The sequence below is a fragment of the Rhinatrema bivittatum genome, chromosome 9 (assembly GCF_901001135.1).
Source record: "Rhinatrema bivittatum chromosome 9, aRhiBiv1.1, whole genome shotgun sequence".
In the NCBI taxonomy this organism is placed as follows: domain Eukaryota; kingdom Metazoa; phylum Chordata; class Amphibia; order Gymnophiona; family Rhinatrematidae; genus Rhinatrema; species Rhinatrema bivittatum.
Genome location: NC_042623.1, coordinates 58,704,850 through 58,731,348, shown reverse-complemented (window position 1 = coordinate 58,731,348; position 26,499 = coordinate 58,704,850). Strand labels below are relative to the sequence as shown.

At 45.7% G+C, this 26,499-nt stretch overlaps 1 protein-coding gene across 2 annotated transcripts in view; it reads left to right on the top strand.

Moving 5' to 3' along the window:
* The window catches only part of LRRK2 (leucine rich repeat kinase 2), a 584,366-nt gene that overhangs the window by 136,824 nt on the left and 421,043 nt on the right, over positions 1 to 26,499 (top strand). For both annotated transcript variants that reach the window (XM_029617357.1, XM_029617356.1), the window contains 2 exons: positions 1,784 to 1,913; positions 6,485 to 6,609. In XM_029617357.1, the coding sequence (XP_029473217.1) occupies positions 1,784 to 1,913; positions 6,485 to 6,609 (255 nt within the window). The remainder of the gene's footprint in view (positions 1 to 1,783; positions 1,914 to 6,484; positions 6,610 to 26,499) is intronic.

Sequence of the window (26,499 nt, the reverse complement as noted above, 5' to 3'; positions counted from 1 at the left end):
ATAGGTTGAATAAAGGATTGGCCCTTAATTCCTTGAAGGTGCAGATTGTGGCTCTTGCCTGTTTCAGAGGCAAGAATGGTGATTCCTTGTTGTCTCATTATAATGTCTGTTTTTTGAAGGGAGTGACGCATCTTAGGCCTCCCTTGAGTTATCGGTTCCTTTGTGGAGTCTTAACTTGGTGCTGGATTTCTTGGCGGACTGTACGTTCTGACTGCTGTGTAGCTTTTCCTTGCGGTTATTGTCCTTAAAGATAGTGTTACTGGTGGCTATATGTTCTGCATGTCAAATTTCTGAGCTGCAGGCCTTATGTTGCCGGGAGCTTTTCCTTCAGGTGAAGCCAAGGGCATTACAGTTGCATACTGTTCCATCCTTCTTGCCCAAAGTGGATTCGGAATTTCATTTGAATCAGTCCATTTCCTTGCCGTTCCTGGATAAGGTCGGGGATGCGGAGGATTATTGCCTCCTGTGCTCTTTGGATGTCAAGGGATTTGTCATGCGGTATCTGGAGGTTTCTGAACCTTTCCGAAAGACAGATCGCCTGTTTGTACTACATGGCAAAAGTAAGCAGGGTGCTCCAGCTTTGCGGGCTACAATGGCTCGCTGGATTAAGGAGGTGGTCACAGTCGTGAACGTGGATGCTGGAAAGCATTGCCTACTCAGTTTGGGCTCATTCCACTAGGGCTCAGGCAGTGTCTTGGGCGGAGGTTAGATTGTCTCACGTCAATATCTGCCGAGCCACGACGTGGTCCTCCTTACATACTTTTTTCAGGCTTTATCATCTGGATATGCAGGCCTGGTAGGATGCAGCCTTTGCATGTGCGATGTTGACTGGACCGCAGGCAGCCTCTCACCCTGTTTGGGAGTAGCTTTGGTACATCCCACTGGTCCTGAGTCCATCTGTCTACACGTTAGTAAATGGAGAAATTACTTACCTGATAATTTCGTTTTCCTTAGTGTAGACAGATGAACTCAGCTTCCTGCTCTCGGCTGCCGAATGAGCATGTCAATAGTCCTCCTGTGGGGCTCTGTATTCCAAGGGATTACTGATAAGTGTTCACCCAGTTCCTAGCTCAGGGTACCTAGGTTCCTATGTGAGTTCATTGTTTATTGTTGGTTGAGTACAGTTCTGGTTATCTGTTTTTAATCAAGTTTTTTGCTAGTCTGTCCACAGTTGCTTTTGAAGAGAATACTGACAGGCTGATGTCACTGCAGGAGTATATATACTGTGATGTCCGCTTGCTCTGTCTCCATCTGCTGGCAGGGGTGCATAACCCATTGGTCCTGAGTCCATCTGTCTACACTGAGGAAAACAAAATTAACAGGTAAGTAATTTCTCCAATTCACTATTGGTATATATGCACTTACAAAACTTTGTCATTAGTTAGTACATTATGAGGAAGCAATAATCGAAATGTTCTGAGGGTAAACACAGTTTGATTATTGCATCCTCCTTTACCAATATACAGGTCAAGGTAAGCACATTGTTTGGCAGTTTCAGTCCGACAAAAAATGGGCGGAGTTAGGTCAAGGGAGTGAAAATATGTAAGATTTGCACCGTTTAGGAGCAAATTATGTGGGTACAAATGTATCTGCGTTTGTGCTGGCCGCATTTGAAAGCAAAACCCCGCATGATTTCCAAATTTACCCTCTCTGCATGTTCAAAATAATCAGTGCCTGGTAATATGATACTATGCAACTAGTTATATTTGAATTTTCTCAAGTGTTTTAGAAATTATGTAGCAAATGCTTATTTACTGAAATAGATGTTTATTTTATTTTATAGTAAACATTAGGAGGATTTTATTGGAAAAGGGAATATATATGAATGTCTTGGAAATAATGCTGAGTCATCCAAGTTCACCAGAGGTTGCTGAAAGTACCTGCAAGATACTTAATCAACTATTTAAGGAAAGGTAATTCTTAAGCAGTACATTTATTATGTCCACAACTGTCATTCTATAGTAAGGTCACCTGAGTGTATTGGAATGGGGATTTTAGTTGTATTTGGTTTAGGTTAAGGCTTTCTGCTTTAGAAACAGAAAAATCAGTGCATTTACCAAATTGGAAGCAAACTAAGGATATGCCAATGAAAAAACATAGGGGTATATTTATCAAACTGTGAAGCATGTTAATACACTGCCTTAGTTAATAAGTCTAATTGTAAATGGTGGCAAATCTACTCCTTGATTTGTAGTTTTAAATCCAATGGGTCAGGTTTACCACTGTCCCAACAATCAGAATCAGGCTGAGTTTCATGTTTTCTGAAGGAACATAAAATAAAATAAAAAAAGGATCTGTAATGCACACCCTCCCACCTCAGAGATAATAGAGAGGATCATTTTCAAAAGCATTTCCATAGGTAAAACAGTCACTTTGGAAATAACACATATCCCTGCAAGAAACACATTCCAAACCTATTTAGCAAACTTGCCAAAACAGCATCAACTCTCAGGATTCAAACAGCAAATATTTCACTGGACCCTGGAACACCAATATACTTCCTACCGGAAAAAACAGAATAAGTCAGACTGCTACAGATCCCTAAACAGAAAATTAACACTAGTAAAATACTTCACCTCTGTCACACATGCAGAACACAGACAGACCCTTACCTAATAAACAGGCCGATACAGTACAGTGCGCTCCAACGGAGCGCACTGTTAACCTGCCCTTGGATGTGCGTTTTCTCTTACCCCTTATTCAGTAAGGGGAGGAAAATGCGCGTCCAACCCGCGGCACCTAATAGCGCCCTCAACATGCAAATGCATGTTGGTGGCCCTATTAGATATGGCCCTATTAGATATGCCCGCGCGATACAGTAAGTAGAATGTGCAGCCAAGCCGCACATTTTACATTAAGAAATTAGCGCCTACCCAAAGGTAGGTGCTAGTTTCTGCTGGCACTGGGAAAGTGCACAGAAAAGCAGTAAAAACTGCTTTTCTGTCCACCCTCCGATTTAATATCATGGCGATATTAAGTCAGAGGTCCCGAAGAGTAAAAAAAAAGTTAAAAAAAAAAGTAAAATGCCTTTTTCGGCCTGACAGCCGGTGACTGTCAGGCCGAAAACCGGACGCTCAATTTTGCCAGCGTCTGGTTTCCGAGCCCGTGGCTGTCAGCGGGCTCGAGAACCGACGCCGGCAAAATTGAGCGTTGGCTGTCAAACCCGCTGACAGCTGCCGCTCCGGGTCAAAAGGAGGTGCTGGGGACGCACTAGTGTCCCTAGCGCCTCCTTTTGCCTGTTTCTACCACACCACCTAATTTAAATACTGTATCGCGCGCACAGGCAAAATGGCCTGTGCGCGCGCTGGGAGAGCAGGCGTTCGTCCGCTCTCCTGTGGACTTTACTGAATCGGCCCGAAAGAATGAGGGACCACAAATTAGAAATAGATATATGTAGATACAAATTTAATTAGAATACTCTAGAAGCCAGATTTTGCAGGCAGTGCAATGCTTAAAAAAAGAGAGATAGAAATTAATTTTCTCCTGTACTGTACAAATTTCAAAGACATCAGAGATGCACATTTCCCAAAGCTGACATATTCCAGTCAGTAAATGTAAAATAAATTGCTTTTTACCTTTGTAATCTGGTCATGTTATTGTTTCTAATCAGGTTGGTCCTGGTCTTCTTTTTTTTTTCCTGCTTTTAGTGCCGCCTTCCTCTCCATTTTCCTTTTCTAGGGTGTCTTTTCCAATTTCCGTTTCTTCTCGCTCTCCTTTCATCTCATTTCTCATTTCTCTGCCTATCTGTTCACTCTTCTCTAGAGTTCACCTTTTTTTGCTGCCCTGGCTTTTCACCTCCTTAATGCTCCCGAACATTGCCTCCTTTCAACCCTCATCTCCACTTACTGATCTGAAGGTAATTGGCTCCATTGTCATCACTCCCCAGTTGCTGACTCATTTCTGATTCTCTCACCCCAAACTGACTGGCTCTCTTTCACCAGCCATGCCCTTCAAACTTTCCTATACCCGTGTCTTTACTTACCTCTCCTTGCTATTTCTCTACATCAGAGCTTTCCAAACTTTTCATGTTGGTGACACACTTTTTAGACAAACATAATTTCACGACACGGTAATTCAGTCTACTAGTAAACCAGAGGTTAAAGGTTAAACGAACGAAACATATTTCGACAATTTATGTATGTTTCCTTAAATATGTACATAAATAAAATGTTTCACGACACAACCTATCTCATGAAAACCTTAAATTTATATTAAAAATATATATTCCAAGATTCATGTTATTGTTATAATTTATGAGAAACAATAATAAAACAAATTGTCTGTCCCCCACACACTCATCTCTCTCCTCCCCCCAGCACATGGCTGGCCCCCACACACTCATATCTCTCCCCCTCAAGCACATGTCTGTCCCCCCAGCACGTTTGCCCCCTACTCACTCATCTCTCTCCCCCCAGCACATGTCTGGCCCCCACACTCATGTACCTCGTCTTTTTGATTGTTGCCAGTTAAGTGCTTCACTCCCTTCCATGATCACCAGACACTGCTGCTTGCAGTCAGCACTCCTCATGGCCAGGCCTCATCGGCAGCAGCAGCCAATGCAAGGATGGCTGGGCTCGTTCCACCCACCAAGCCCCCCAAAAAAACGCGATTGACAGCAAAAATCACCCAATAATAAGCAACCCATAAACCGAAAAAAAAAGTGAATCTCTAGAAAAAAAAAAGCCCAAACTCGCATCAGAGTTGACCGCGACACACCTGCACACTGCAGGCGACACACTAACGTGTCCCGACACACAGTTTGGAAAGCTCTGCTCTACATCTTTTATTATTTTGTATCCTTCCTCTCCCTTCTTGGTCCTCACAGTCTCCCTATTTTCATCTCTCACCTACCTACCAGCTTTCCATTTTCCAAGCTTCCTTACTTCCAAGCCCTTCTTCCTCCTTTCTCTTACCTCTTACTTCTTCCCCATTCTCCCATATCCTTACTCTTTTTTCCCAGTCTCCTATTTCCCCCTCTGTCTTTCACCTACTCCTTAGTCTCCCATTTCCACCCTCTAGACTCCCCCCATCCCCAGACCTCATCTATTTTCTCAGGCCTCTCATCTCTTTCACCACCTCAAACTCCTTCCTTGTCACTCACCCTCTCCTCTGGCTCCAGCCCCTTTCTTCTGCCATCTTATTTATTTATTTATATTTATTTAATATCTTTTATATACCGACGAACGTTGGGAACATCTCATCGGTTTACAGAGAACAGAACTTAGCAACAGGCTTTACATTTGTCACATGATTTATAATAGGAATAGTACATTTATTTATAATCATTATATATGATTATAAATAAATTATATATGATTATAATATGATTATAATAGGAATATATAATTATATATAAATATAAATATATAATTATATATGATTATAATAGGAATAGTACATTTATTTATAATCATGTGACAAATAGTACATTTGTCACATGATTATAATAGGAATAGTAGAAATAACAATAATAACAAAAACAATAACATACGAGTAATATGGAAGTTATACAAGTAATAATTAACTAAGTGGGATACATGATAGTGGTTAGTCAGAAGGGGGGCAGGGAGATTCTGCTAGATATGATTGATATCAACATTTGTAGGAGGTATAAATTTGTATATACAATGGGTTCCTCTTCATTCTCTGATCCCTAATTCCCTCTGTCCCCTTGTTTTTTTTCTCTCTCTCTGTCCCTTCCTCCTTAAATTCGGTCTTCCCCCACACCCAATCCCCTATACACTTCAAGTCTCCTGCCCTGTGCCCCTGATTCCTAGTATTTTTTTATCTCCCCCCCACCCCATGGCTGTATCCTAAGCTCTTCTTTAGGCCCCCTTGCAGCTGGCAAAAGTGGCACTTAATAGCACATTAGCTTCTTCTTTTGCATGGGACCAGTCTTGTGGTTTGAGCCATGAGATCTCATAATCTTGCACTTTATATCACGAGACTGGTTCATTGTGGCAGAGAAAGATGACATAGTATTAAGCACTACTCTTGCCAGCTGTGGGCAGCTTAGCGGTGTCGGCAGGAGGGTGATCATTCTGTTGGTGGGGAGCAGAGGGAGATAAAAAGTAGAAGTGTAGATTTGCACCATTTCAAGGTGGTGCAAATCCATGCAGGTAACTGTCATACATTATGAAAATCAAATTTAGGTAAGGAGGAGAAAACTGCAAATTATCTCATGCATATTCATTGTGAATTTCCTGAAAGCCAGACCTGTTTGCTTGCCTATCCCTGCCTTCCCCCATTTCTGGAAATGTTCATATTTTGAGCAGAATTCTGCAGGGAACAATTTTCAGCCTTGTTGGATCTAGTCAGATCCAACAGATCCTGCTAAATGCCTTTGAAAATTGTCCTTTTCCTAGGTTTAGAAAAGTTTGGTGTAAACTTACAAGATTTGTTTGTTGAAAATTTCCCCAAAATATCTATTAAATTCCCAGTGGTTTGTTACCATAATACTAAACTGATAATTTCATATTTTCAGTACACTTTATCTACATGTATTGGCTGAAGTTTTACCTGGTGTTCTAAATTGTATGAAGAGACATGAAAATTTGTATTTTGTACAGTTGGAGGCACTGCGAGTCATTTTACGTTTTGTAGTTCCTGGTGAGTATTGTAATGCAAGTACTGGGATCTGTGTTCAGTTTGTTTCCTAATAAATGTAGGATGAATAATATAGGTTTTTGTTTTACTTTACAAATATGTGTATTGTACAGAAATATTAGAGAAAATTGTAGCAGGAAGAAGAATCTCTAGTGATTAGAAGTGTGCACGCAGAAAGATATCTACAAAGTGTACATTCTAAGGTTGATATTTAAAGACTTAGTTAACTGTATGCTGTGTAGTATTTGAGTCCTGAATGTTATCTTTGTTAATATTGTTTGTTTTAAACTATATACTGTTTTGAGAACGATTGGAAAAAATGGTTATAAATTCAAATAAGGCAAAATGTCCATTGTGATTGCCTGAGAAGGAATACATTCGTCTTGCCATCTGTTGGCAGGTGCCCTTGTGCCATGTGTGAATAATGTTGGTAAAGACAGTATGCATAACTAAGCCAAATACCCAGTAATGTAAACATAACCAAAGCCCCCGTTTCCTGCTGCAGCTCAGGGGTAGATTCTGCAACAGAAATTCAGAGGCAAATCTATGGCACATATGCATAAACTTCATATTGAATAATGTAATTTCTTAATCACTTTTTGAGCATGCAAATTTTATATTACTATGTAAAAATAATTGTTTTCTGACTTTGTGTGTATTTTATTTTGTTCTTTGTTTAGTTTATTTGGGTGGAGGGGAAAGAGATCTTAATGATTGGTATAAGGAAGGGGGATCAGCATAGGGATGGGATTTCCGAGATGAGAGAGGAGAGCATTGGAGATTTGGGGAAGAGAGGATCAGAGATGAAAATAGGATTGATTTGGAGATAGGGAGAGGGAGAGAGGATTGGAAATGGGAGGAGATGAGGGGAAGAGGGATCTGGGAAGGGAAAGGAGGACCATGGATGGGGGAAGGGGGATCTAGTTCATACCCCCTTCCCACTTGGTTCTGATTGCCACACCCACAAAAATTCATATCCTAGTGCTGATTCCTTCTCTCTCTCACACACACACAGAGTCACGTGGTGCTAATCCCCTACCCCACGCTGTCTTTTTCACATGCTTGCTCCCCATCTATCCTCTGTCCTTTCCCCTACCATGCTGTTTTTCCCTCTTTCTATGCTGGTAGGCCAGCAGTAAGAGGAAATTAGCGGTGGTGCAGGCAGCATCCACCTTCTCTGCCTCCAGGAACTCCTACCTTGGGTTCAATACGTACAGGATACTATAGTGCCAAACAGTTTCCTAACTTCCAGACAGATGGATTCAGGACCAGCAAATGGAGGAGGAGCAAAGCTGACGTCACAGTATATATACTCCTGCAGTGACATCAGCCTGTCAGTATTCTCTGTCTCCAGCAGATAGTGGACGTGCATCTCCCTACTTGGGATTGTTTCAGATTTTAGAAGGAGAAATAAAAAAAAAATTAATCTCTCTGCTCTCCTGCGGTGATACCAAATGGTTTCCTGTATGTTCCCAGATCAGTCCAGACACTTGGGTTTTGCCTCCCTGCCAGCAGATGGATACAGAGAAAGTTTCACTGACACTGTACATAACCCAGTGTGCCACCCGCAGTCCCTCAGTATTTCTCTGTCTTCCAGCAGATGGTAGATGGTGCAAAACCTGTAGTTCTGCAGTCAGCCTTCCTCCCAGGGGGGCTTTGGGTACTAGTGGGTCCTTCCTTGTCTGGTCGAGGTGGACGAGCTGGGGGTTGGTGACCCTTTTGTACTCTCGCTTCTTTCTTCCATGAGGTGTAAATCTGGTGGTCTAGATCCCTCCCCTTCACGAGGCTGCTGAGGCAGCTACAGGCTCAGGGTGGATGTTTTCTTTTAATCGCCACATTTTTTAATTTGGCTGATTTTCTTTCTGCTAGAAGCTCTGTATTCCATTCTAGGGAGTAGATATTGTAAGTCGGGTAAGGTTTTGAAGAAAAAGAAGAAGGTCTGGCTTTTTTTCTGATCTAACCTCAAAGGCAAAAAAGCAATTGGAATTCAAGGAATTAACCACAACAAATTGCATGATCAATTCAAATTAATGTGAGTGATAACTTTTAAAATATGGAGGAAAAGACATCAGAATCCACACACGTAGTTCAAACTGAACCTAACACCGTGTGAATGGGTATTTTAATTATCAGTCTAAAAAACCTCCAACCAACCTTCTACTTTTATTTTGCAAAATATGCAATATAACTTCCCACTCTTTGAACCACGGCCCTGAAGCAGCCATTGGGTGAAACGCTGACAGCGTCGGCTATTTGGTTCTTTAACTTGACAGTGAAGGGGCACACAATTTTGAGATAAGTTCCCCATTTTTACCGTACAGAAAAAAAATTATAAAAACTGTGTTTAAGGATTTTTGCAGGTAGGCTTTACTTAGCCGTGTGGTAGGCCACTGCAGCTGTTATTATCCCAGGACAAGCAGGATGCTAGTCCTCACATATGGGTGACGTCACTGACTGAGCCCTATTGCGGGAAAACTTTCAAAGTTTCTAGAAACTTTTGACCGGCACTGTGAGGCCACTGAGTATGCCCAGCATGCCATGATATTCTCTGCCACAGGGGTCTCACTCTAGTCTTTGTTTTTCCGTGCTGCTGTTAGCATTGCGGAGATAGGAGCCCTGTGAGTTTTACTCACCCTCTTGACTAAAAAAGTCATTATTTTCAAAAAATTACTCCCATAAGGGATCTCACTTATCACTTTTTTCACCGGCCGGTGATACTTCGATCGTTTTTACAGTAAGTAAAAACAAAATTTTCCTCTCAGGAAAATTTCCCCGTTTTTTCATCGACAGCCGTCGATAGAAACATGGCTTCGGAGTTTAAAAAATGTCCGATTTGCAACTGGACCATGTCTATCACAGACCCACATCTTGAATGTGTGGTCTGTTTAGGAGAAAAACATGAAATTTCTTCCTGCCAACAGTGTGGGGAGATGACTCCTAAAGGAAGGAAGCTTCGGCAAGAAAAAATGGAGCACCTTTTTCACCTCCAACTACTTCCTTCCCCTTCGACGTTGACAAAATCATCCCCAGCAGGAGTTACCAAAAATGTCCTGTGAAGAAACGTCGCCCAGAGGGATCGGGTGATAGGACATCGCCAACACCATCGACGGCGTTGACTAGGTCGGTAACCAAATCACGGCCTAAACATAAGCATCGACACCGACATGCCCCGGCGTCACCGTTAACTCTCTCCCAGAGAGAACCGATCGCGAAGTGACAAAAACAAAAGAAAACACCGCCACCGCCAGGGCCTACATCGGAGCCTATATAACCTTTGCAAGAGGTATCGGCTACTCCTCCATCGGCGCCGACCATTCCAACGGTGTCACAGGACTTGTCTCTGCTAATCAAACAAGCGGTAATACAAGCCCTAAAGGAACAGATTCCGGTGACCATGCCGATGCCGGCGATACCGCTGATGCTAGTAACATTACCAATGACGATGGCATTATTGATACCGGTGACATCACCGATGCCGGGACCAATCTCAATGCCGGGGGCAACCCTGATGCCAGTGCAAACTTTGATTCCACTGATGACTTCGATGCCAATATCGATACAAACGTCTGTACCTTCAGTCTTACCAGACGCCATGCCAATGACTCTATCGATCCTGGCACCGATGCCAATCTTCACAACGGCACCAATGCACGGCAAACAAGACAACGACGTTGACATCAAAGGGTTCATCGAAGACTTTATTCACATCTTCGATGACAAAGCCTTCACCAACGGTGCCACTCCTTCCTGGGGCTCCAGGACACTCAGAGTCAGCACTGCATCAAATAATCATGATAAGGTATCAAGATTTACTGGATTCTCTTCCCTCTAATCCAAGGGAAGACAACCCTGAGGACCCATCCCCTGAAGATCCATTACCAGGACCTTCTGGCATTCCTCCTCCACCTAGGACTTCAGCACCTTCACAGCAAATCCAAGAATATGACACTTGGAGTGACACTAACTCAGAAACCTCATCTGAGGATTTTATGTCTGAGCCATCACCACCAGATCCCTGAAAGAAATCTCTACCAGAAGATTTTACTTTCACTACCTTTGTCCAAGAAATGGCGGACTCCATTCCTTTCAACCTGGTATCAGAACAGGACACCAGACAGCAAACCTTGGAGGTACTTCAGTTTGTAGATCCTCCAAAACAGGTTGTAGCCATTCCAATGCATGATGTTCTCTTAGAATTACAACATCGACTCTGGGAACAACCCTGCTCTGTTCCAGCAGTAAACAAAAGAATGGAGAGTACATATCTTGTTCAATCTACTCCTGGATATCAAAAGTCTCAGCTTCCCCACCACTCAGTGGTGGTGGAATCAGCACAAAAACGATCAAAAAGAATAACACATTCATTGAATCCTCCAGGTAAAGACCACCATTTTTTGGATTGCCTGGGTCGTAAGGTGTGTCAAGGGGCCATGTTGAACTCTAGAATTTCTTCCTATCAGCTCTACATGACAAATACCAGAGAAATTTGTGGAAACAAATCAAAGAATTTATCCCATCTCTCCCAACTCAATATCAGTAAGCAGCCCAGGCCATCATCCACAAGGGCCTGGAGGCCAGAAAACATGAAGTTCGTGCGGCCTATGATGGATTCGAAACAGCTTCAAGGGTAGCTGCATCAGGAATCAGCACCAGGAGATGGGCATGGCTAAAGGCCTCAGACCTTAGGCCAGAGATTCAGGAGAAACTGGTGGATCTCCCTTGCCTGGGAAACAACCTTTTCGGATCCAAGGTCCAAGATGAGCTAAAAGAGCACACGAAGACACTGAGGCAGCTTTCTTCCCTCTAACAAGATTCCCCTACGCACACTGGGCGTAGGCCTCAACGGAGAGACACTAGAAGACCTTTTTACTGACAGCAGAGGTATTACCCTCCTGCATCTCGACCCAGGCCTTCTAGAACTCAACAAAGGCCGCAACCAAGACAGCAGAGGGCAGTGAGGCCTCAACCTGCCCCACAGACAGGACCTGTTGCTGGTTTTTGAAACCACCTCCAGAGCACTCAGTCTTTTCTCCAATCCTGAGCCAGAACTTCCAGTGGGAGGCCGGATATCCAAGTTTTACAAAAATTGGATACCAAGCACATCAGACCAATGGGTTCTGTCAATCATATCTCGAGGATACCAACTCAATTTCCTCTCAATTCCCACAGATTTTCCTCCTTGTCATTTTCATTTCAACGAAAATCACATGCTTAAATTATAAGTAGAATTATCCACCCTTCTGAAAGCCAGGGCTGTAGAGCCAGTGCCCCGGTCTCAGAAGGGCAGAGGATTCTATTCCTGTTATTTCCTCATTCCAAAGAAAACCGGAGGCCTTTGTCCCATCCTAGACCTCAGAAATCTCAACAAATTTCTGAAGAAAGAAAGGTTCAGGATGGTTTCTCTAGGCACCATGGTTCCACTTCTTCAAACAGGAGATTGGCTGTGTTCTCTGGATCTTCAAGACGCTTACGCTCACATTCCAATATTCCCTCCTCATTGCAAGTACCTGCGCTTCGTGGTGGGTCAGCAGCATTTCCAATACAGAGTTCTGCCATTCGGACTTGCCTCTGCTCCCAGAGTATTCACAAAATGTCTGGCAGTAATAGCAGCACACTTGCACAAACAAAGTGTCCATGTGTTTCCATATCTAGACGACTGGCTCATCAGAAGTCCATCTCTACAAGGAGCTCTAACTTCTCTCAATCAAACAATTACTGTTCTCCATTCGATTGGATTTCTCATCAACTACCAAAAATCCCATCTTACTCCATTTCATCTCCTTCAATTCATAGGAGCAGAATTGAACACCATCCTTTCAAGATCTTTTCTACCCGAGGATCGGGCAGAAACACTTACCCTTACCCTTCTGGCAAACTCGATTTATTCAAAGAAACGAGCAACAGCTCATTAGTTTCTAACCTTACTAGGCCACATGGCCTCCACAGTTCACGTCACTCCTATGTCAAGGTTAGCCATGAGAGTAACCCAATGGACTTTAAGATCACAATGGATCCAAGCCATTCAACCACTACATTCTCCAATTCAAATAACCCACCAGCTCCGTTCTTCTCTACTTTGGTGGATGAACAAGGACAACTTGCGCAAGGGCCTACCCTTCCAACAACCAGTCCCACAGATAACGTTAACTACAGATACATCCACCTTGGGATGGGGAGCACACATAAACACTCTCCAAACCCAAGGTACTTGGACAAAGCTCGAAGCAATGTTTCAAATCAATTTCCTAGAGCTATGAGCTATACGTTATGCGCTGCATGCGTTCAAGGACTGCCTCTGGATGAGAACAGTCTTGTGTTAAACGGACAACACAGTAGCCATGTGGTACATCAAAAAACAGGGAGGTACGGGCTTGTATCTCCTTTGTCAAGAAGCTGCACAGATTTGGGGCTGGGCCCTAACACAATGTTTCTCCGGGCCACTTATCTGGCAGGCATTCACAATGTACTAGCAGATAGACTCAGTCGCCAGTTCCAACCACACAAATGGTCCCTGGATCCTGCAATAGTGACCAGGATATTTCAGTGTTGGGGACAACCAAAAATAGACCTCTTTGCATCACATCTGAATCACAAAGTGGACAAATTCTGTTCTCTACACAAACAGAAGAACCAGCCAACCAAAGACCCCTTTGCTCGCCCTTGGAACTCAGGCCTACTATACGCGTATCCTCCAATACCGCTCATAACCAAAACTCTGGTGAAGCTACAACAAGACAGGGGATCCATGATACTCATTGCCCCATATTGGCCTTGACAAGTATGGTTCCTCACACTACTCGACCTGTCAGTCAGGGATCCAATTCGCCTGGGAATGGCTCCCACTCTCATAACTCAGGATCAGGGTCGGCTGCGACATCCCAACCTTCAGTCCCTATCCCTGACGGCATGGATGTTGAAAGCTTGATTTTACAACCACTCAATCTTTCAAGCAATGTATCTCAAGTGCTGATAGTTTCACGTAAACCTTCCACATGAAAGAATTATTCTTCCAAATGGAAGAGATTTACTTTGTGGTGCAGGCAAAATAGTATTAATCCTTTCACTTGCCCCACTACTTCTCTTCTAGACTACTTATACCATCTTTCAGAATCTGGACTTCAGACTTCATCGGTAAGAGTACACTTAAGTGCAATCTCCGCTTACAATAACAAGATGGGAGATGCACCAATATCCATACAACCTCTTGTCAGCAGATTTATGAGAGGTTTAACTCAACTTAAACCACCAATTCGGCCGCCAGTCACAGAATGGGACCTGAATTGGTTTTAACAAGACTCATGCGTTCTCCTTTTGAACCCATAGATTCCTGTGATTTTAAGTTTCTCACATGGAAGACTATCTTCCTCATAGCCATTACATCAGCTAGAAGGGTTAGTGAGTTACAAGCACTTGTCACGTACTCACCCTACACAAAGTTCTTACATGACACACATCCAAAATTCCTCCCCAAGGTAGTTACGGAATTCCACTAGAACCAATCCATAGTTTTACCCACATTCTTTCCAAGGCCTCATTCTCACGAAGGGGAACGGGCTTTACACAACTTGGACTGTAAGCGTGCGCTAGCTTTTTACTTAAACCGCACTGCTGTCCACAGGAAATCCAATCAACTTATTGTATCTTATGATCCAAACAAACCAGGTAAAGCAGTGGGTAAACATACTCTATCTCACTGGTTAGCAGATTGCATACAGTTTTGCTATGAAAAATCAGGCCATCCTCTCCAAGGACGAGTAAAGGCACATTCAGTAAGAACAATGTCAACCTCAGTAGCACACTGTCGTTCAGTGCCAATCCTTGACATATGTAAAGCAGCAACATGGAGTTCTCTTCACACCTTTGCAGTTCATTACTGTTTGGACAAAGAAGGACGACAAGATTTAGCCTACGGACAGTCTGTCTTAAAGAACTTGTTTCCAGTTTAACCCCAACTCCTTCTACATCCATCCTGCTGTCATCTTCGGCTGACTCATTTTCAACAACAATACTTCAGTGTTGCTTCACTATGAAATAACTCAGCCTCTATCTTGCTAATCACCCATATGTGAAGACTAGCAGCCTGCTTGTCCTGGGATAAAGCAAAATTGCTTACTTGTAATAGGTGTTATCCCAGGACAGCAGGATGTAGTCCTTACGAAACCCACCCGCCACCCTGCGGAGTTGGGTCCGATACGTTTTCTTATTTTATTTTTTGTTAAAGCTTATTGCTACATACGAGACTAGAGTGAGACCCCTGTGGCAGAGAATATCATGGCATGCTGGGCATGCTCAGTGGCCTCACAGTGCCAGTCAAAAGTTTCTAGAAACTTTGACAGAAAGTTTTCCCGCAATAGGGCTCCGTCAGTGACGTCACCCATATGTGAGGACTACATTCTGCTGTCCTGGGATAACACCTATTACAAGGTAAGCAATTTTGCTTTTTCTCGCATGTGTAGGCGTGTGCTCGCATTCTCATCACATGGCGGTTAAATGTGCTGGGACCTGTGTGCATAAGGCCATGGCCTAGATTTGAGCGTGTACATCTGTGACCTAGACTAGAATGCATATTTGCGCAGGTACTTGTGTGCATAAGTCTGTGAGCTAGACTGGAGCTCGTAATTACGCGTGTGCATACTTGTGTGCATACGACTGCGACCTAGTCTTGAATGCTTATTTGCATGCGTCTTGGAGGGGTATGTGTGTATGTCCAGGTGGCATTGGTGTGCGCACAGGAGGCCGCCTAGAGACGAGGTTCAGGAGATCTAGGTGTCAGGGATGAACAGTTCCAAGCGCCTTGCTATCTGTAAGGCTTGCCGTCTGATAGCAATTCAGTCCTCAATTTCCGTTTGTGTCAGTGCTATTTAGATGCTCAAATCAATTTGACTACTACAGCTTTTGCCCATGTTGGGTCATCCCCTCATCCCCTTGGCATATGGTATCTCTGGAGGGGGAGTGGAGTGGGAGGCAAGGCAATGGTCAGTTCTCCTCCCTTGTTCCTGAGGGCAGAAGCTTCCCTAAGAGAGGTTGGAGAGAGCAAGGTTGGGCCTATGGACTCTGGTATAGCTCCATTCTCCTCCTCCTGGGTGAAATGTTTCCAGGGCCTGCAGACCTTTCTGCAGGGGGTGCCCAGTGAAGGCAAAGCAATCTACTATGTAGGGCTCACGCGCTTGGGCCTCCCATTTGTCAGTCACTGCGAGCAAATGCCGCAGGGAGGCTGTTCCTGGTAATGTTCAAGAGGGAGTGGATCATGAGACATAGGAGGATTTCGATGGGAATTTGGCTTTCTCCCTTCTAAAAGAGGGAAAAATTGCATTCCCTGTACGTACCAGGATCAGTCCAGACACCTGGGTTGTGACTCCGCACCAGCAGGTGGAGACAGAGTAAAACTTGTCGGGCTTCCCTACATATAGTAAGGTGCCACCCACAGCCTCTCAGTCTTTCTCTGTCTCCAGCAGCTGGGGCAGGGTCACTCACAGCCTCTGGATCCCTGGGTGAAGTTAGCTAGTCAGGGATTTTTGGATTTGGTTGGATTTGGTTGGATTTGTTTTGGATTTTATTGGAAAAGTTTAAAAAAAAAAAAAAAAAAAAGAAAGGAAAAAGCAGAAGGTAAACAAGAGAAGAAGAAGATTCAGAAGACTCCCTCGTCATGGACGCCTCCCAGGGGGGTTGTAAGGTCCTGAGGGGACCATCCTCCCCTGGTCGAGGCCGCTGCTGAGGGTCGAGGGCCCGGCCTTTTGCAGGCAGCAGCGTCGGGGGTGACACCGGGGAGCCCGGTTCACTCACCCCTGCGGGAGCAGGACATCAGGACCGGGGACAGCGCAGTTGCAGCGCAAGTACAAAAAAAAAAAAATGTTCGTTTTTAATTTTTAACCTCTCCGGCTCTCTGTTCCTTCCGTCCGCGCCGCGGTTCGCAAGTTTTGTTTTTAATTAAAGTAGATTTAGTTGACTTTGACGTTTCTTCGTTTTGGCGCGTTAGAGGGATACCTCGGGGCTCTTCTTGTCGCGTGTGCGGTTAGGCGCGCGCGCGGCTGTCTCGCGACGGGGTTTGCTTTTTCGGCGTTTCGGGCGGCGAGGGGCCATCCGGGGTCGGTCGGAGGGGGGCCGATCTCGGAGGGCGCGATCGCCGCCGCGGCGGAGCCCGCGTGAGGAAGGCAGTGCCGTCCCGTTCCCGCTTAGCGCGGGAATGGCGGCCATTTTAGGAGCAGTGCAGGAGGCCACGAGGAGAGCTGCAGGGAATGGCGGCCTACCTCCTACACTTTCCCCGCTGCAGCGACCACCCGGGGGCGGCTCACCGGAAGGGGCTGCGTCGCCGGGGGAGGGCAGTGCGGATGAAGAGTCCTCTGGGGCGCAGGCGTTTGTCTCAGAAGGTTTTTGCGCTTCTCCTGGGCAAGGTTTTTAAAATGTAACCGTTCCAGAAGGATGGAGTCGAGGGGTCCGAGGACCGTCCAGGGCCCCGGCAGAGGACGGCCAGAGAGCGGACCAGAGGAACCTTGGCTCACCTAAGGGGAAGCGCCCGGTTGGCTTAGAGTCTGTTGGCTTAGTGTGGCCGAAGGTCAATTTTAAGTTAAGCATCCTGTTTCTTTCCCCCCCCCCCCCTAATCCACTTCAGGATATATTGTATTTAAAGAAGGTAAATGCAGCTCTCAAGGTTCCCCGTTTCCACATGGAAACTCTGAAGTCCGACATAGCGGCAGTACACAAGGGAGAGTTTGTGGCATCTCTTTGCTTGATAGAGGCATATCTGCACATAGCCATCAGGCTGGAGCACCAGAGATTCCTGAGGTTCATGGTCCTAAGGGAACATTTTTGTTTTTGAGCCCTTCCCTTCGGCTGGCGACGGCTCTACGTACCTTCACCATGGTGATGGTGGTGGGCCCAGTCGCATGGCAAAAGGAGGGTGTGTTGGTGTATCCGTATCTGGATGACTGGCTTATTTGTGCGAAATCAAATGACCTCTGACGATCAGTACAAAAGGTACCGATGCGCTTGAAGTCTCTAAGACAGGTGATGAAGCTAGCAACGAGCCATTTAGTCCTCTTACAAACTCTGGAGTATCTGGGAACTCAATTCAACACACTAGTGGAGAGAGTGTTTCTCACGGAGAGAGATTGCTGAAATTGCAGAGTCAGATTAGGCTTCTGCTAAAGCTTTCGGTGCCCAGGATTTGGGACTGTTTACAGGTCTGGTTTCTATAGCATTGACATTGGAATTAATGCATTGGGCATTCGCACATATGCGGCCTCTGCAGGGGGCTCTTCTCCCACTGGAATCCGTTATTTTTAAGAGTTTCTTCTTCCCCGTCCGTTAGAGGGGGAAGCCAGGGACAGTCTTTTGTGGTGCTTACTTGCACAAATCTTGAGCGTGGTGTGGAATTGGAGATTCTGAATTGGATAATAGTCACCACTGATGCAAGCCTCTCTGGATGGAAGGTGATGTGGCAAGATCAGTTGGCGCAGGGCCAGTGGTCGAAACAGGAGGCCTTATGGCCTATTAATTGGTTAGAGATGAGAGCAGTGCATTTCGCTTTGCTTGCCTGTTTGCCAAGTTTACACGGCCTTCCAGTACGGATCCTATCAGACAATGCAACGATGGTGGATTACATCAAAGGTCAAGGCAGAACCAAGAATCAGGCAGCTGCTCAAGAGGCCTGGGAGTTGATTCTTTGGGTAGAACAGCACTTGGTGCGGCTGGCAGAGTCTCATATCACCGGAGTGAACTACGTTCTGGTAGATTTTATCAGTCAGAGAAAGTTAGCCCCCGGGGAATGAGAGCTTTTGGAGGCAGCGATGTATCTCATTCATGGAAGATGGGGATATCCTGACCAAAGAGAACACCAAGGCGTCGCAGTTTTACAGCCGCTGAACAGAACACGGTACAAAGGAATCTGAGCTCTGGTGCTGCCGTGGACTTGAGGGATTCTTCTTTGTCTTCCCTCTCGTGGCTTCTAGTGGACAAGAGATTATGGCAGATAGAGAAATATCCAGGCAATGTGATCTTGGTAGCTCCAAAGTGGCCACATCGACCATACTTCCCAGGTCTGACCAACATGGCCATAGATGGGCCCCTGAGGTTGGACATCGGCCAATTGTTTTCCACCAGGGCCCAATATTTTGGGGTCAGGCTGCTCACTTCTGTCTCGCGGCTTCGCTTCTGAGAGGAGACAACTGAGATGGAGGGAGAATACCAAAGTGGTTTTTCCACCTTCTACATCCTTGACGTAAGTGTGAATTTGAACGATTGGCTGATTCGTGCTAAATCTCTGGAAGAGAGCCCTCTGCAGGCCCGGTGCAACCGGGTGTGCATACCATGCATTTGCACGGGGTGGCATATGCAGGGGAGGTGGTAAGCTGGTGGCAGCAGGTGAAGCTGTGGGGCCGCCAACAGCTGAAGAAGGTTCCTCGATTCTTCAGTCACAGGAGAGATCTGAAGTCATTGGGCATTGATGCTCTCATTCAAGCATAGTATAAGACAAGTTGATGTATGTCTTTTCTCCGTGGCCCATGCTGGGCATGATTCGGAAGGTCGAGTGTCAAAGGGGGATGGTACTTCTGGTGGCACCAGATTGGCTCAAAAGACCAAGGTATGTGGATCTGCGGCATCTCCTGGTGGACTTCCTCCTCTGACTCCCGGCGCACAGGAATCTGTTGTGTCAGGGTCCTGTTCTTCACAAAGATCTGATTCGGTTTTGTCTTTCAGTATGGCCCTTGAGAGGGCTCGCTTGCTGAAGTGTGGATACTCTTCTGCTATGATTTCCACTTTACTATGAGCTAGAAAGTTCTCCACTTCCTTGGCCTATGTGCCGGTTTGGCGAGTGTTTGAGTCTTGGTGTGAAGATCGAGGAGTGCTTTCTCATTTAGTTAAGATCCTGCTCATTTTGGAATTTTTGCAGGATGGACTGAATAAAGGGTTGGCCCTTATTTCCTTGAAGGTACAGGTAGTGGCTCTTGCCCGTTTCAGGGGTCAGATGAATGGTGAATCTTTATTGGCTTATCCAGATGTAGCCCATTGCTTGAGAGGAGTGAAACATCTTCATCCTCCCTTGTGGTTACCAGTACCTTTGTGGAGTCTTAATCTGGTTCTGGATTTCTTGGTGGGCTCTTCATTTCATACGATGACTAACCTTTCCTTGCAGTTACTGATCTTGAAAATAGTGTTTCTGGTGGCGATATGTTCTGCGCATCAAATTTCTGAGCTGCAGGCATAGTCTTGCCAGGAGCCGTTCCTTCAGGTGACTCAGTGATGATAAAGCTGGGTACTGTTCCTTCTTTTTGCCTAAAGTGGTCTCAGATTTTCACTTGAATTCAGTCCATTTCCCTGATGTTTCTTGTTAGGGAAAGAGAGGTGGAGGAATATCGCCTGTTACGGCCCTTGGATGTCAAGAGACATGTCATGAGGTGTCTGGAGGTTTCAAAACCTTTCCAAAACGGGGATCAGCTGTATGTTCTGCATGGTGGAAGTAAACAGGGCGAGCTGGCTTTGCGGGCTACAATAGCTTGCTGGATTAAGGAAGAGATCATGGCTGCTGAAAAGCTGTTGCCTACTCAAGTTAGGGCTCATTCCACTAGGGCTCAGGCATTGTCATGGGCAGAGGTTAGATTGTTGACACCCATCTACTTTTGCTGAGCTGCGACGTGGTCCTCCATACCCACCTTTTCCAGGTATTATTGTCTGGATGTGCAGGCCTGGGAGGATGCAGCCTTTGCACGTGCAGTTTTGACTGGACCGCGGGCAGCCGCCCACCCTATTCGGGAGTAGCTTGGGTACATCCCATTGGTCCTGAATCCATCTGTCTGGGTGCTAGGAAATGAGAAACTACTACTTACCTGATAATTTTCTTTTCCTTAATCTAGACAGATGTATTTAGCTTCCTACCCTTGACGGCCAAATGATTGTGTTATAGTCCTCCTGAGTGGCTACATGTTCCAGGGGTTACTGGTAAGTGTTAATCCAGTCCCTAGACTAGTATTAATACATTCTTTGCCTCAGTTCAGTGTGTATTGTATTGAAATGGTTGTCAGTTTTTAATCAAGTTTTTGCTAATCTTTCCACAGCTGCTTTTGAAGAGAATACTGGCAGGCTGATATCACTGCAGGAGTATATAATACTGTGACGTCCGCTTTGCTCTGTCTCCATCTACTGGTAGAGGTGCATAACCCACTGGTCCTGAATCCATCTTTCTGGATTAAGGAAAAGTAAGTAGTAGTTTCTCATTCAAACCCCAAATTGGGTCTTGGATGGGCAAGAAGGATGTGGTTCTTGGCACATCTGCTCTCCTCCTTGCAGTGCTAGCTGAGCAGCATTGGCAGGAGAGAACTGTAAAATACAAACCCACACACATTCCCATGCCCAGCCAGCTGCTACTACCTGGACTCGCTCCTAGGTGCTCGCAATGCCACAGGAGACTGTGCAGTTCTGCAGCAAAGACATTCCAACCACATAAACTCTAGGGTCTCATTTTGCACTACAGTTTTTATCACTGGGGAAAATAATTTGGAGCTGCCTGCTGTGCTTCTATGAATATGTTGTCAAGAATCTTTTCAAAGAATTCCTGATATTAATTTCAAAAACCCAAAATGTTTTACTTTGTAATACACTTCCATTCATCCAAAGTTTCTCTGTGGCTATCCAACCTGCCCTGTGTTTGGCGAACAGTGGCGGAACTTAAGGACCATCATGAGACCCTAAGACAGCTCTCTCTGATGCCTTCTGACTATTCTTCTAAACAGCCCTTCAGAAAGGACTCTAAAAAGTCATTCTTCTGCCCGAAGAAGTCCTACCCGCCACCAACCAGATCCCGTGCCATGAGACCTTTTCAAAAAGCACAGTCTCGTCAAACACGTAAACAAAAGCCACAAGCAGCTCCTCAACTGGTCCTGCTTCAGGTTTTTGACTTCTACCTAGAGAGCAGCAGCCAGATTCCACTGCCTCACATACCAGTGAGAGGTCGATTGTGCCACTTCCACAACATATGGCACTCAATCACCTCAGACCAATGGGTAGTGGCGATAATTGCTCAGGGTTACCATCTGAACTTTTTCTCCGTGCCACCGGACTCCCCACCTCTACCGATGTGGAGAACATCCGGTCACTCCATCCTTCTAGATCAAGAGGTCTCCCTCCTTCTCCAGTCCAAGGCAATAGAACCCGTACCCTACTCTCAGCATGGCCTAGGGTTCTATTCCCGGTACTTCCTAATCCCCCAAAAATCGGGTGGCGTTCGTCCTATCCTGGACCTGTGGGCCCTCAACAAGTACCTCCAGCAAGAGACGTTCAAGATGGTAACCTTAGGCTCGCTTCTTCCTCTTTTACAAAGAGGAAACTGGCTCTGCTCTCTGGACCTCCAGGACGCATGCACTCATATTGCGATAACTCCATCTCATCACAAATACCTGAGGTTTCTAGTAGGCCCCAAGCACTATCAATACAGAGTGCTTCCACTCGGCCTAGCATCTGCGCCACGAGTCTTCACATAATGCCTCGTAGTAGTTGCAGCCTTCCTCAGGACCCAAGGGGTTTACGTCTAACCCTATCTAGATGACTGGTTAATCAGGGCTCCCACTCAGCACGCTGCTCTGTCGTCCCTCAATCTAACCTTACATGCTCTAATTTCATTCGGATTTCTCGTCAACTACGACAAATCCTACTTAGTCCCATCTCAAACCTTGTTGTTCATTGGGGCAGACTTGGACACCTTGCAGGCAAAGGCTTTTCTGCCTCGACAGCGAGCGCTCACTCTCGTGTCTCTTGCACACCAGCTGCAGTCTCAGCAGTCCATGACTGCTCGTCACTTTCTCATCCTTCTGGGACACATGGCGTGTTCAGTGCAAGTCACACCAATGGCACGATTGGCCATGAGTCATGCAGTGCACTCTACAGTCGCAATGGATTCAAAGCGTTCAGCCCCTGTCGACCATGGTCCACGTAACTGTCTCACTCCGTCAGTCTCTTGCCTAGTGGAGGCATCAGACCAATCTCCTCCAAGGCTTGCTCTTTCAGGCTCCAGACCCTCAAAAAACTCTCACCACCGATGCTTCCAACCTTGGCTGGGGAGCCCATGTGGCCAATCTGCAGACACAAGGCTCTTGGTCTCCAGAGGAAGCCAAACACCAAATACATTTCCTGGAGCTTCGAGCAATAAGATATGCTCTCAGGGCATTTCAGGATCGCCTCTCAAATCAAATTATCCTGATTCAGATGGACAACCAGGTGGCCATGTGGTGCATCAACAAACAGGGAGGCACAGGCTCCTTCCTTCTGTGTCAGGAAGCTGCACAGATATGGGCGGAAGCTCTCTCCCATTCAATGTACCTCAGGGCCACCTGGTTGCCGGGAGTGGACAATGTGTTGGCAGACAAGCTGAGTCGCATCTTTCAACTGCACGAGTGGTCTCTCAACCCCTCGGTGGTGAACTCCATCTTCCAACAATGGGGATACCCTCAGATGGACCTCTTTGCGTCTCCTCAAAACCGCAAAGTAGAGAACTTCTGCTCTCTTATTCGCAGCAAACACTCTCAGCCCAGAGACGCATTCTCCCTCTCATGGGCAACCGGTCTGCTCTATGCATTCCCTCCACTTCCTCTTCTCTCGAAGACTCTCATGAAGTTATATCATGAAGTTATATATAACCGATATGATATGATATTTTTTCATGAATGTCTGTATATAAAAATGTTAAATAAATAAATAAATATCAGGACAAGGGAACCATGATCCTCATAGCACCTCACTGGCTACGCCAAGTGTGGTTTCCAATACTGCAGGATCTCTCCATTCGCAGGCTGATTCCCTTAGGGATGGACCCACTTCTGATCACTCAAAACGACTGGTGCCTCCGCCATCCCAATCTTCACGCCTTGTCCCTGATGGCATGGATGTTGAAAGGTTAATCCTTCAGTCACTTAACCTTTCTGAACCAGTTTCCTATGTGTTGATTGCTTCACGGAAGCCTTCCACGAGAAAAGCTTACTCTTACAAATGGAAAAGGTTTACGTCATGGTGCTCTTCTCAGTCCCTTGACCCCTTTTCCTGTCCAATCACGACGTTTTTGGACTATCTCTGGCATTTATCAGAATCAGGTCTAAAGACTTCTTCCATCAGAATGCATGTCAGTGCGGTAACCATCTTCCATAAAGGTTTTGGGGATGTTCCTATATCAGTTCAACCCCTTGTAACACGTTTTTTGAAGGGCTTGCTTCACCTCAAGCCTCCACTGCGTCCTCCGGCCCCTTCTTGGGACCTTAATCTGGTTTTGGGTCGGCTCATGAAACCACCATTCGAGCCTCTTCACTCTTGTGAACTTAGTTATCTCACATGGAAAGTGATTTTCCTTTTGGCAATCACTTCAGCTCGCACAGTTAGTGAATTGCAGGCCCTAGTTACCTATCCGCCTTACACTAAACTTCTGCAGGACCGGGCAATACTCCGCACTCACCCTAAATTCTTACCTAAGGTAGTTTCGGATTTTCACCTCAATCAATCCATCATACTACCTACCTTTTTTCCCAGGCCCCATTCCAATCCAGGAGAGCAGGCTCTGCATACCCTTGACTGTAAACGGGCTCTAGCATTTTATCTAGTCCGTACAGTTGCCCACAGGAAGAGCACTCAATTGTTTGTCTCTTTCCAGCCTAACAAATTAGGGCAACCTGTGGGTAAGCAGACTCTCTCCTCCTGGTTGGCGGACTGCATATCCTTTTGCTATCAGCAAGCGGGCATTCCATTTCAAGACCGTGTTAAAGCACACTCTTTAAGGGCCATGGCGACTTCAGTAGCACACCTGCGATGGGTGCCGCTTCCTGACATTTGCAGGGCTGCCACCTGGAGTTCTCTCCATACCTTTGCAGCCCACTATTGCTTGGACAAAGCCAGAAGACAAGATTCCATCTTTGGCCAGTCTGTCCTTTGTAACCTGTTTACAACCTGATGTACCAACACCCTTCCGCCTGCCCGGTAGGGTTCAGGATGCCCTCTACCAAATTCCACCGCAGTTGTGCCTGTTGCACCCCTTTGGGTACATTTGGTGCATATTCAGACATCCTCAGCTCGGTACTCACCCATATGTGAGGACTACCATCCTGCTTGTCCTGTGAGAAAGCAAATGTTGCTTACCTGTAACAGGTGTTGTCACAGGACAGCAGGATGTTAGTCCTCACAAAACCCGCCCGCCGCCCCACGGTGTTGGGTTCGTATCATTTTTCTTATTTTATTTTTCGGCACTGCCTGTAGCTTTTAAACCAGACTGAAGGGGGACCCCTGCTGGCTGCAGGGTTAGTGCCATGCTGGACATGCCCAGTAGGGGCCAGTCAAAGTTCTGGAAACTTTGACAAAAGTGTTCCGTGATTGGGCTCCATCCTGTGATGTCACCCATATGTGAGGACTGCTGTCCTGCTGTCCTGTGAGAACACCTGTTACAGGTAAGCAACATTTGCTTTGTTTGGCCTCACAAGATTAGCAGACCTCTCAAGCATGGGGAGAGAAAGCCAGACCTTGGCGCAATGGTGTGAAAACCTAACTATATAAGCCTCTTGTCATGTCAGTGATGTCATAAAAGCCTCTCTTCAATTCCATTAAGTGCTGCCTGTCCCCAGGAAATGCTATGTAGGGATTTATTCAGTCAGATACAGTTGTTATGACCTGGTCCAGACAGAGGGAAAAAGTGGTTTCCAGCATTCCCTCCACAACCCCTACTGTTGTTTGGAAGGAGCTGTTTGCCATGACATGCAGGGTGGCTAATAGTTTGGTGAGGCCCAGCACAGCATGGGACCTTTCCGTGACCGGATCCAGATCCCCTCGGATTTCTTCATATAATTGCAGGATAGCCTGGAATGCCCAGTAATGAGGCACAAGGGAGCACATCTTTCCTCCATGAATCTCCTCTGCCTGCATGCCAAGCGCTACGTGGGCCCTGACCCTGCAGGGTGTACATAATTTTGTGTACACAGGGACAGGGCAAATCAGAACACTTCGATTCAGAAAAAGATTTTAAAATATAATTTATTCAGCTGTTTATAAGAAATTCCAAGACAAGTGTTCTGGGAGATACAATATAACTGCCCTCTATCTGTAATACCTTGCATCTCCTCCAACACAGGAAGAGAGCCTTCTTTTATAATTAAAACATACAGTATTGCCGAAACTTCCAGAAAGGTGTAACCGCCCACAAGCACATGATACTGTTGTCATGACAATCTATCCTGTATAGGAAATGCTTGTGAGGACCTCCCTCAACTAAGAATTCTTCTAACCCTGTTCCTCCTCCCATGATAAAAGTTCCTGTATCACTTTGACTTTGATGCACTGTATTCTTCTTTTCTTCTTTTGTTCTTCTTTGTTTGTGTAAACAAATCGCAGTCTGGGTCTTGAATAAGAGCTAGGCTTGGATTCCATTTCTTGGCACCAGGGTTTAATTAAAAACTGTCACCTCACAGGATCTCCTTTTCAAATTGGTTTCTGTTCATTGAAACCATGCATCTGCAAGACAAAAGCTTGCATTCGGACCCAGTTTCTGTATTGTGAAGTAAATGGTGCCATTAAATAGGCCTTTGTTCCTGTTGTTGCCAGCAAATCTGTCTCAGAGATTTTCTGCAAGTCATGCTCAGAAAAGCACTCAAAGTTCATTCACCTCTTGACAAGCCAAAGTACAGCAGAGGCCTCTGGGTATTCTTGGTTATCTGCTCAGCCTATTCTTCAAGGGCCAGTGGCTTGGCCTCCGGTGCAGGGACTTCTCTAGGAGGAGTTGGAACTTCCGCTGCCTGTTCTTCTGGTGGTGGTTGTTCTTGTCTGCAGCGAGCCTCCTGAAGCATCCCTTAATCCCCTAAACTTGCCACCAACATTATGGGTTTAGGAAGACAGTTCAGGTAAGAACAGGTTTTTTATTGGCCATGGAGGGTGTGG